Raw genomic sequence first — 12,701 nt, 5'->3', positions numbered from 1 at the left:
AAAGCACATCACATTAACATACATTTGAACATCTTATTTAGCTATCTCCCTTTTGGATTGTGCACATTAAGTGTATTTATTATATCGCAAATGTGAATATTTCAGACTGCAAGTCTTACACTCTGATCTACATCACGTACCTTTATTACATCAGGTTTATTTTCAGCATGTCAAAAATGTTAGAGATGTCATTAATTTTAATTTTTTCCTTTTTTTACGAGTTCTCAAAATCTATGCATTTTGTTACTTACAAATTAATACATCATTTTTGTACCTGACCATCCGTATAAGAACACTATAGTCTACTTCTGGATTTGGTATTCCTGGTCCCACTGGCTGAAGAAGCCTTAACATTCGGTCACATGCATCCAACAGAAACCTGAAAAATAAAACACCAGTCGAAGTTTATAACATCACTTTAAAGTTGGTAATATATTCAGTAATCGATTCATAGTGGCTATAAATCATGCAAGACAGAGAGAGAATTCTTCACGAATTAACAATCCTAGAGTCCAATAAAAACGAGTAGTTAATGTCATTCTCCTGTCATTTTCCACTTAATTCCCACTTAGTGAATTTTTGTGGTTATTTAGCTTAAGTGGAATATTATTTGTGAACAGTGTACAAAAGATACGAGTTTGTCAATTTACACATTTTATATTAATTCAAATTAATTATATTTTGATAATTTACATTAATATCATCACTCCATTTACTTGGTTAAAAATAAGACAAAATTATAATTATGCCACAAAACCTGGGGTATGCTGCGTGTTCTGAATGAAGCTTCAAAATGGACAGGCACAAAGAAACACTAGGTGCGTGTTCAAAACCAAATTCTTCTCTGAGCGTAGTGTTGTGACCTTCATCAGATGTAAGTCTCCAAATACATTCAGGACTTACTGAACCTTCAGAATTGAGTGAAAATGGAGGTTGTCTCTCTCCCGTTGTGGGATTTAGCAACTGTTCAGCATCATTTGCTATATGTTGATGACAATCATCACAGACCCTAACTGCAACATTTCCATAACCTACGACCTGTCAAAATAAAAATTAGTTAATTTAGTTTGTGTTCACAACCCTTGAAAACATACTTCAGTTTTCCTGGAACGCAGTAAGTAATTAAAACATTACCATAGTTAATATTATACATGGAATACTGTATCAGCGTCAAGCAGTGGCGGCTGATTAACTGAGGCAAGTGAGGCCGGGTTTCAGTCACTTGGCTTAACTGAAATCAAATTTTGTGTTTTTATATAACGTATTAGTTATTTGAATGAAGCACATATCGGTGTAGAAGCATTTGAAAACTTTGATGTATATAGACCTGTTTTGCAGTAAAATTTGTTCCTGAGGCCGGGATAGCTCACGCCGGGTCTGGCTTGTGATATATATAGACCTGTTTTGCAGTAAAATTTGTTCCTGAGGCCAGAATCGTTCGTGCCGGGTTTGGCTTAATGCATTTCATGTCCTTTCGCGGGCTTTGAGTTTACGCTTAAAACGTTGTAGCTGAGGCACAATTCGGCTGGCCTGGTCAGGTTTCACTCCTCCCATCCATGGGCCAGCCTCAAGGGTAGAGTGGGGTGGGAATAGCAGTGGTGACTTGTCTTCCTAACTAGGCCATAAATAACAAAATTCCAGCTCTTTGGCAGGCAGAAACCCACTCGAGATTCTCTCCCCTTATGTCTCAGTTTATGAAATAAGCAAGGGTGTTCTACTATTGTAGTTCGTAGTACTGTAGTGAATCTGGGCCAATGTTGTTATGTATTTCGGGAAAATATAAACAGAAACAAATGAGAGAAATAATGCTGGTGCAATTAATTCATTGTTAGAGTGTCCTTTTTCGAGAAGAAATAATACTAAAAGAAAGGAAGTTTTAAATAAAGAGAGAGACTACCGAGATACCTACGACATCGCTGATAATTTTTCTGACACATTATCTTAAAACGCGAGTTTCTATTGCATCCTGGTATGGACAACATAAATGGTTATGTGGTAATGTGATGCAAAATAAACTTCTCTTGGCCTTGTTTGTTGCTGTCAAAGGAAAAAAATAAAAAGAAAAGAAAGAAAGGGGAATTTCAACACATAATATGGGATGCTTCATCACACTGAAACAATCACTGAAACTCAGAGCATAACAGCTTATTTGGTGAGTGAAATTATTATTTTTCATTGATAGTAATAAGAATAGACTAATAATAGTAGTAATAATAATAGTAATAATAATAATAATAATAATAATAATAATACAGTAATAATGATATTAATAATATAATGACAATAACAATTAATATCATAAACAAACATTTCCTATCGGAGGCACTTAAACTAGTTGCATCTGGCCTCACCGAGGATTCTGATCACCAGCCGCTACTGGCATCAAGTAATTGAAATAATAACGCATTCAGTTGAGAAATGATCTTAAAAGTTGATTACAATTCCAAAGAACTTTACTCCATCAGCAAACAAAAAGACAGAACTTACATCTATCAAAAACATGAGTAAACAATGTTCAGTAAATTCTAATGTATCACTTCACCATTCTCAGCAACCATTAAAATTTAAAGAGAAATAATTTGATATTAACTATAGTTGATTTCATTCTAAAGTACCTTAGTCCTCTGAGTAGAACAAGATCCACAAATTACACGACCACATCGTCTGCAGTGATGTCTACGGTTGAACATAGAGAAAGCAACGGATTTGCAGCACATGCATTCCCTGACCTAAAACATTTTATAAATGAATACAGTTAAATTTTTCACATTTTATTTTACAAATTAACTTCCTCTCATTTTATATGACATGTTTTTTTATTAAATTCCACAGTAATTGATTAATTAAGAATGGTTGTGGAAACAACAGAGAACATGTTTTTACATATAAATTTATTAAATTTAATAGATTAATTAATCTGCACAAACTCAATGAACAATCAGATGACCATGCGTGAGTCTATAAATATTATTTTTCCTCTTAATTCCTCCAGCCAAAATTTACAAATTATATGCTTTAACATCTCTGTGATAATACATAAGGAAGTCAAAATGAAAGATTCCTATTTTGTTCTTATGAAACAACTAACTGCAGTATGATTTCAGACTGTTACGTGGTGTGAGACTTTAGGGTACATATTTGCACCATGTCGTAGTTGTAGAAACATCCAACATTTCATAGCTAACCATAACGACTTAATTATCAGGGAAGGTAGAGAAAGGAGGAATCTATCTTCTAGATCTATTATCAAAAGCTGCTCTCCAGGATTACACTGGACTGGACTGATATTACAGTTATGAATATGTAATATTTTTGTAAATAATCTCACTACTAGTCTTTAACAATAGTTATCTTCACTTCATACTTAAGTACAAATTTAGTTTACATAAGGTGAATTTTAATGACAACACTTCATGATTCCCATGGATAATGATCAAACGTGAAATCACAGTCAAGGTATCTGAACCAATGATAAGTGATAAGTGTGGATTATGAGATGAGTGAACCTGTAACTGAAGTAAACTGACTGAAAAATAATATCAACACAAGCAGAGTGTCGAAGATAAAGCTCTAAATAATGTAAGGAAAGCGAATACAGTAAAATCCTAGCAACTGGCACCCAAATAACCGGCAATACCAAAACAACGGCACTTTTGGCTGGACAAAAAAAAAAAAAAAAAAAAAAAAAAAAAAAAAAAAAAAAAAAAAAAAATGAATCTGCCACATACTGCCACAATCTGGCACGAACTTTCATTTTCAGTGAATTTTCAAACCTAAAATTAGTGTATTATGTGTGTTGCATGATGTGTTTTAATAAAGAAAATCCACACAGTTTATTTAGTTATGTTCGGACCATCAGTGTTGCCACATTAGAAAGATCGCACGAACTCTAATTTTCAATGAATATTCGAACCTGGAATTAGTGTATTATTGTGTTGTGTGATGTGTTTTAATAATAAAAATCCACAATTTTTATGTTATGACTATTATGAGCAAGTGATAGAGAAATAAGTTTCACATGGCTGCAGTTTCAACATTTGGCACCATGATATACGAACTTTTTTTTGTATATATTGATATTCATTCAATTATCTGGAAAAATCTCGTATCCAGAACTAGCCTGATCCCTTTGGTGCCGGTTAAGAGGGATTCTACTGTATAATAAAAGATAAAGGTTGCGAATATAGGAGATATATATGTTGTTGTGAATGAAGGAGATACTATGTTGTTCATGGATTATTTGATTTGTCTGACAAGGTTACAGTACATCATCACTACTATTTGATATTTATATTAATGATTTGTCAACTAATTCATATGGATTTGATGATTTTACAATCACTCCTTTATTTTGACAACCAAGTCGTAATTCCAAATGAAAATATAATCTGTGGAAGGCAATATGCGACTTAAAGAAAATATGTAAGGAACATAACATGGAAATATCCATTAAAAATCAAGGTTAATCACTCCTTTATTCTGACGACCAACTCATAATTGCAAATAATGAAAATATAATTTATAGAAAACAATGTGCAACTTAAAGAAAATAATATGTAAGGAACATAACACGGAAACACCCATTAAAAATCGAAGTTAATGGCAATGTGCAGGCATGTATTTACACATAGGTCACAGGGCCTGGACACATGGCGAAAAATTCGTAGGGAGAAAAAGTTTTGAGAAAAGAAAAAATCGTGCGCCAAATAAATTTTCTATACTTTTCTACTTCGCACATGCCTGCGTTAAATAGTAATGTATGTTAAATTGTTATTACATACCACTTTTTTACAGTTTGACTGCTAAATGTCTAAGTTTTGCGTGAGTAAGTTGGTGGGGGGCGCAACATTTTTCGGACCTATGGGCATAGTATTACCTAAATACAGGGCTGGCTGTGTGATAGAAAGCATAAGAAGACAAGATACACAAGCGAAATGAAAATCCTTAAAAGAATTTGCAGGAGACAAAATAACTGAAGATGAAGCTTCAAAACAAAGAAACACTCATTCCATAGCAAACTTCATAGTCTCCACGGCCAAAGAAGGGTAATCATGAAGCAATGTGAAGATTATGTGAAGATTATGCATTTCTGGATTCGCCCATACGTGCTACATGCCCTGCCCATCTCAAACGTCTGGATTTAATGTTCCTAATTATATCAGGTGAAGAATACAATGCGTGCAGTTCTATGTTGTGTAAGTTCAGAACTAACTAACCGAAAATATTTACGAAATGTGGTTAACAAATATCTCTTTTTTCACCTTGTTTAAGCCACAATTTTACTATTTGCTTTAATAATATTGCAGTACAGTTCTGTGTTGTGTAAGTTCAGAACTAACTAACCGAAAATATTTACGAAATGTGGTTAACAAATATCTCTTTTTTCACCTTGTTTAAGCCACAATTTTACTATTTGCTTTAATAATAATAATTACTGGCATTGTCTTCTTGTTTTTTCTGAGTTTTGGGTCGTAGTTTGAAGTAGATGATACACACAGTAATTCACTTAGAGTGCCATTAGATTCCGCCGGTAGGACATTGTCTGAAGAGGGCAGCGTAACTAATTCCACAGCTCATGTTACTTTCTTCACCAAATGATTCATCTTGAACGTCTATAAACGTTTCAATAGAGAGTCTAGTTTCTAAAGACTTATTTTTTATTTACTTCCCTTGATTCAGAAATACTTTTCCAATAGAAAGTTTGTTGCAAATAAAATAAAGTTCACAAGTTTGAACACTTGTTTAGAAAACGCACTTTGAATACTTATACTTGCACCATCCACTGTTATGAACTATAAATATGCAGACATGTCAGGAAATCACAGTCCTATCACGTGCCACATCAAGCAATATTATGCATCAGTGACTTGTGACAGCTGCACTACTCAATGCTATTTAATTTTATTCAAGATTTAATTTCATAAAATCTTACCGTTAGTATGGACAGCTAATTTGATATATTTGTCTATACTGTGGAAATTTAAATATGTGCAGTTTTACGCGAAATTTCGATATGAGCTCATTAACAGTTATTTTGTTAAAATTTAAATAGTACTTAATTTAGAATTATTTTAAGATACGAAAATGCGCATTTTTAGAAACTACTCTCTCTTACATTTTTGCACCATGAACTAGGAGAGAAGATGAAAATGTATTCAAAATAATAATTTTTTTGTCATCATTAATAAAAATTTTATTTTCCTAAGTACGCTAACATCTAAACACTCATGCATTTATTAACATAACCTTCTATACTCTAAATCAAGGCATATTATATAATTTAACACATACCACTAAGTAAGAGTTTAAGAGTCTCAGGATCAAAAATAAAATTAATAAAATAAACACCATACCTGATCATTTGGTATCCACTCATTTTTGGAAGGAACTGCTGCTGGAATTACGAATTCTTCACTGTTTGTGGAAGCTGTTGACATAGAAACTTGTAATTTCTCATCAGATGGGACTGTTCGAGAAGATGGCGGACTCTGAATAACTCTAAAATCCAGAGATTTGCTAGCATAATGCCTTAGCATGGAGTCAATACTACTTAAGGACATTGGAGAGCTTACAGGAAGCTGGATTAAGAGTGGGTGAACTTCAGAAATCATTTTCTCCAACATCTCCAGTCGTGTGTTCATGATGAATTGTTCTACAATTAACTGTGGCTGTCCAACCAGTTCCCAAAGTTGAAACTGTTCCAAAGGCGGCAGAACTGTCATCATTTGGATCCCAATAGAAAGACTTTGGTATTCATCCACTTGTTTTGAAGACAAATCCGAAATACCAGAGGTCAACAAAAAGTTGGTTATAAATTTGAGGAAAGGAATTGATCTTATCTGTTGAATCAGTTCGTTGCATATAGCAATAGCCTGCTGCATTGGTACAGACTGCAAGAGCTGAAAGAGAGGGGAGAAACTTTTAAAACAAAATTAAGACCAATGCAAATACAAATTTTTACATTATTATTTTTTATGCTGAATCTCAAGTCACAAAATATATATATTTTTTTTTATCCAATGCCACCAGGTTGTTTTTTCGACATTTCTGGTCTTCTCTCCTGGCCATGGCTTAGTTGTAACCCACTTCTGAGGTTGGGGCGCCCGGAAGGCGGAGTTACATTACCCCGATGATGTGATAGGATGATTATGATTATGTGGTGCTAGGAGAGGTCTTAAATCTAAACTTAACCTAAATTCCAGACCATGGACGAACACAGGAATAATCCCCAAGCACATAAATATAAATGGTGTGAATATTTACTGAAGTATTAATACAGACCTAACACTGTCATATTTTGTAATATTTAACAATGTTAGTATGGAATAAACATATGAGTAGCTTAATATCAAAGACGGACATCTGATCTCAATCGAAATTTAGATAGCTGTGGTTTCTTATACAATTTTTCATACTCTCTTTAGATCAAAACTATGGAGACGACAGATGTCTGTCTTTGAGATTAAACTACTCATATTTTTAATTTCCTGACAAACTGTAAAAACTGACTTACAACATTATTCTAGGCAGCCATGCAATTACTTTCTCTTTATAGAATATTGGTGACTTTTTTAATATTTAGTTGAAATTAAGTATACCAGTTTAAAGTAAATAATCATAAAATATACATTCAGTCAAAAATCAATCAAACATTACCAAAAACACATAACTATTATAATCAATCTCTAAACATGTTTCGGGAAGTGCTATTCCATCATCAGTAGTAGCACCGAAATCGATTCAGCTACTGTACCTGCCAACTGACAAACAATAATGCACCAACACATACAACAGCTGAACCGGCCCCAATGCCACTGACGATGGGATAAGACTTCCCATGTCTAGAGATTGATTTTAATTATCCTTTTATGCGCTTTTAATATTGTTCGATTGATTTTAACTTAATGAAAAAAAAAAACTGTTGCATTTAATGACTAATAAATACAGCTATGTCAGCTATAAAATAAATAACTTGCAACCATTCAGTGTTCATGCACGATGTTAATGAAATTGCAAAAGTGCATTTAAAAACCACGATAAATAAATACAAATGCACGAGTATATAGTTACCTCAAAAATATTTTCCCATTTATACGAAAAACAGTTGAATGTGAATGTGAAGAAGGAAGTATTGAATTAGGGAAGAACAAGTGCTCTCACACGAAATCCAAATATGTTTGCAAAGTAAATAAGCTAAAGACTACAAAAATATAAGAAAACATAGTGCATTCAAGTGTTCCTATATTATATATTATTCCGGTAAAATTAAACTTAAAATACAATGTATATAATTGATTTTGTTAATTCATTCAGTATAAAAGTACACTGAAAAAGGTCGTAATCTATTTCCTTGATTCGAGTTACTGTTGAAGTGATTTACATTTAATACATTATTAGACACAGAACACAAACAGAGAGAGACTACATTAATACCAAGCCTTTCAGTTTCACATACAGTGCAGGTATTACTTAAATTGTTAGGGAGTGAAGAAAGATTGAGTATTTTAAATATGTATTAGTGAAACAAATTATTAATATGAAAAAACTGGTTAGTTTACGAGGCTCATATTGGGGAAAACTTATCCTGTTTTATGTCTTGGCCACCATCAAAGCCCACTTATATTTTTGACTGTTAAAATTTCTCTGTCAATTTTGTACATTTTATGTTTGTGATCCATTTTTGTGTCTTGCAATTCAGTCTTCTATTTATTCGGCAAGTATAAACAACTGAATTGTTTCGAAACGCAAAATATCATTTTATTACTTTTAACTGAAACGATTTTTGGCTGTGTTCAAATGATAGAAGAATTGAGAATTTGCGAAGATAAAAATATGTTAGTTATTGTGCACAATTCATTTTACATAACATAAGAATAACGAATAATGAAGTACTCACCATTAGTAAAAAAAATAAAACAAATACAACTGCAGTCGTTGTTACTATGTCAAATGTATAAGTAATATGTACATTAAGCCGATTTTTAGTGCTGCTAGCATTTTGATTATCTCTGTTATTGAGGCTATTTAACTTCATTGATATCTCTGAATCCACAATAATTATGTCATGCTGAAATTTGGCCTGAGTGTGAATTGTTCCAGGGCAAAAAGTATGACTTCTATTTCTTCAACAAATCTGATTGTACTATGTCCTACTGCTATTTAATTTGAGAAGAGTTTTGAGTCAATTCCTGTCACTGCTGTATCTGAACTGTCCATAAGGCAGCCAACCACAGAAATGGGTAATCATCCTGAAGCTGGACATCTTCCTTCAGTAGTTTTCTGTGACAATGTTTCAAACTACCTTATGTATGTTCGTTTTTTTTAACGTTATCTGGATGAAGACTATTTTTCTAATTCCGTGGTGCTTTATGACTTCTCAATAGTGAGGTTATGGAATACGGCAATATAATTTCTTCTAATTTCTTTCAAATATAGTTTTGTTACTTTCTCGTGCTACAACGGAACTTGCCTCTCAATAAAGATTAAACATATTAGTCTGCCCTCTCCACTTCATAAATTACATAGTATCCAAAAAGTCACTGTAATTGTAGTAATGTAATAATACAGACATTTTGAGTTGAATTTGAATGAAATGAAATTTATATGACACATGGCAGTGTTTTGTTGACTGTTAACTGTCTCCCAATATTAAGCGCACCCCTGTAATTTCAATATAAGGTAATTTCCGAGCATTTAGTTGAAGAAGGCACATGTGCCTATTGATTACTCATCTCGAAACAAGGATAGTGGTGTTGACTTTTGAACAAAGAGTGTTTTTGGTGGAACATGTCTTTCGTCATAATGACAAGTACACAGGAGAAGTGCAAGAATAATTTAGTAGGACATTTCCTGGTGCAGAGTACTGAAAATCCCCACAAAGTTTAGGACATGTCTCTCCACGAGCAGAAGGTCGGTGTTTGGTGTCCCATTATTGGGCCTATTAACTCAGAACGGTATCATCATCAGATTATCCACCCATTCTTATCCCAACTCATGGAACGTGAAATCCAAGAAGGCTGGTTCCAGCAAGACAGTAAAACTGCTCACACTGCTCGCATCTGGAGGACTTCTTCAGAAATCACATCATCACCAGGGTCTGTGGCCTGTTGTCACCAGATCTGACACAGTGTGAATTTTTTTTTCTGTGGGGATCAATGAAGGGGAAGATGTACATAGGCCATCAACATACACTTCAAGAGCTACAGGCTGCAATTACGACCAACATCTAATAAATTACACCACATAACATGCAGAGGGCGTGTGCAGGCATGACTGGACGTCAGTTGGAACCATTTTCAACACGTTTTGTACAAAGTTTGACATGGTAAGTGTAAGTGTTCAGTGCACAGTGACTTTTTGGATACTCTGTATACGAAAATGTGGATAAACCAATTTTTGTGAATTCTTCTAGTCACAATTTTAGTAGTATTTTACCTTAGTAGCAGCTACAAAATTTGAAGATTCATATTCCAAGATGAGAAGCACAAATCTTGAGTCAATGAGGTGATGAGCTTGAGTAGCAATCTTATGTTGTTTAGCCCACTCAATACAAATCTGGAACTATAGAAAGCAATATCTTGCAATTCTCATAAAAGAAGATTCTGAATTTTCCAGAGTTGTTTCATAAAGTACTATATTTATTAATACCACAAATTTTGATGGCGAGATTGAAGCAATATACACATTAATACAGAATATCTTTAACTGGATAAACAAATGCAATAATTTTGTAATACTGTCAGACTCCAAAGCTGCTGCGCGCGCACACACACGCACATATTAATTATTAATACAATTAAAATATGCATCCTTTACCTCTTTTGCTTCCATCAAGAGATCCATAATGAGACCAGGGTTATTTTCTGATGCACACTTCACGTCATACCAGGTCTTCACACTAGCAGAATCAGTGAAGGGTAATATCTAAAGACCAAAATTAATTTGCATCACATACACATAAATATAGATGAAATATGCCTCTTATGTCATCATTGAATACAGAGAAATGAAGTCATTTTGAGAGTTAAAAGTAATAGTCAATATTATTAATCATCATCATATCCCTCACGTATTAGACCCTACAGGATCTGTTACGGTCTCATGTCAGCGCTTTCGTGGTCTTCCCAATTTCCTCTTTCCTCTTGGTACATAAGTAAGAATCTGTTTAGGCCATCTAGTGCGATCCATCCTTTCGACATGTTTTTTCCACTGAAGTCGATATTGTTGAACAAAATTAACTATAGGATCCATTTTGATATTATTAATATGACATGAATTCAATTAAATGGTTATATTAATAAGACATATAAAGAACATCACATTATAATCCAACTCTTTAAATATGAAAGCAATTAGATGTATTAAAATTATCAATACTTAAAATCAATAAAATGACGCTTTTTATTCCTAATTTTATTTACTAAAATGTTATCTGTCGAGAAAAACTACATCAAAAAGTATTTTGTCACAAAGTCTTAATCTCTTCCCATATGAGTGGTCATCCTTGGTTATCTGCTTTTCAGTGGATCCGAGATTCAAGGACTCAAACTAAGACGAGGTTCGTGGAGTTTTAAGGGTAATAAAATTCCTTATCATGGCTTCCTTCAGGAGGTAAGTAAACTGGGAAGGCCCACATCACAAATTTACAGAACATAAAAGAATCCTGAATGAGAGGTAACCAGGGAAAATTTACTGGCCATTCATTGTTCACATCAAAATTAAACTCTGAAGGCAGCACAATGTGTGTGTGATGTATGTGGATGTGGATTTGTCCCATCCTCCACTAGTTATCCATCATCTCATACAGAGTTGGTGTGCAACCCTTACATTCTTTGTTCTACATTTCTTGAAATATAGCCTTAGGTTATGCTGACCACATGATAAGATAGTCCCACCTCTCTGAATGTTGGTTTAATGTCTTAACAAACATAGAATGAAACAGAATAAAGTCTCAATACCTGAAGTTGATGACGACATAACAACAACAACATTGGCGACATTATTGTATGTAAATTTTTTAAATAATATTTTATTTATTCAGGTAAGTATTTGGTACCATCCTATAGCTGCCTCGTCTAAGAAGTTGTCTTGAATTAGAGGTACAGAATGAGCACTAGTTCAAGTCCTCATGGAGGGAGAAATTTTTTCATAAAATTTCAGTCAGTGTATGGGACCACTGCCAACCCAGCATCACGATGAATTTGGGGAGCAACAATGAGTTGCAAAACCTGGTTTTGTAAGCCAGTTATGATGGCTGGGGAGATCATCTGTGGACGTGAGGCCAGCAGTAAGCTGGTCGGCCTTGTTCCTTGATAGGCAATTCATCATCATCATCATCATCATCACAGTATAAGCCTTGTGACTCGTTCCTTCTTCAAGAAAACTGATCTGACCATCTCATCTACGATCTGCCAAACTCCTTCCACCACTAGGTTTATGCTTGTATGTATATTATTTGTATTGCATGATCTTCAGCCATTCTGTCGATATAATTTTGCCATTGTTCATTTAGACTCTGAATCCCCAGCTCCTTTCTAATATCCTCAATCCCTTTTCTATCTGAGTCTATAACCTGTCACATGTCTTAGAAACCTCATCTCAACAACCTCTATATCCCTCTCTTGTAAGGCAGTCAGAACCCAACTCTCGCATCCACAAAGTAATGTTGGGACACCATTATTTCATAAAGTTTCAACAGTGTT

The 12,701-nt window shown here is 33.9% G+C and overlaps 1 protein-coding gene across 3 annotated transcripts in view; it reads right to left on the bottom strand.

Moving 5' to 3' along the window:
• The window catches only part of Sptz (zinc finger FYVE-type containing 26 spastizin), a 129,602-nt gene that overhangs the window by 25,998 nt on the left and 90,903 nt on the right, over positions 1 to 12,701 (bottom strand). For all 3 annotated transcript variants that reach the window (XM_069815805.1, XM_069815807.1, XM_069815806.1), the window contains exons 22-27: positions 10,816 to 10,923; positions 10,435 to 10,560; positions 6,354 to 6,899; positions 2,616 to 2,729; positions 758 to 1,038; positions 275 to 379 (exon numbers count right to left, since the gene is read on the bottom strand). In XM_069815805.1, coding sequence (XP_069671906.1) covers positions 275 to 379; positions 758 to 1,038; positions 2,616 to 2,729; positions 6,354 to 6,899; positions 10,435 to 10,560; positions 10,816 to 10,923 — 1,280 coding nt within the window. The remainder of the gene's footprint in view (positions 1 to 274; positions 380 to 757; positions 1,039 to 2,615; positions 2,730 to 6,353; positions 6,900 to 10,434; positions 10,561 to 10,815; positions 10,924 to 12,701) is intronic.

Source organism: Periplaneta americana, chromosome 17 (assembly GCF_040183065.1).
Source record: "Periplaneta americana isolate PAMFEO1 chromosome 17, P.americana_PAMFEO1_priV1, whole genome shotgun sequence".
NCBI lineage: Eukaryota > Metazoa > Arthropoda > Insecta > Blattodea > Blattidae > Periplaneta > Periplaneta americana.
This window is presented reverse-complemented; position numbering and strand designations above follow the sequence as displayed.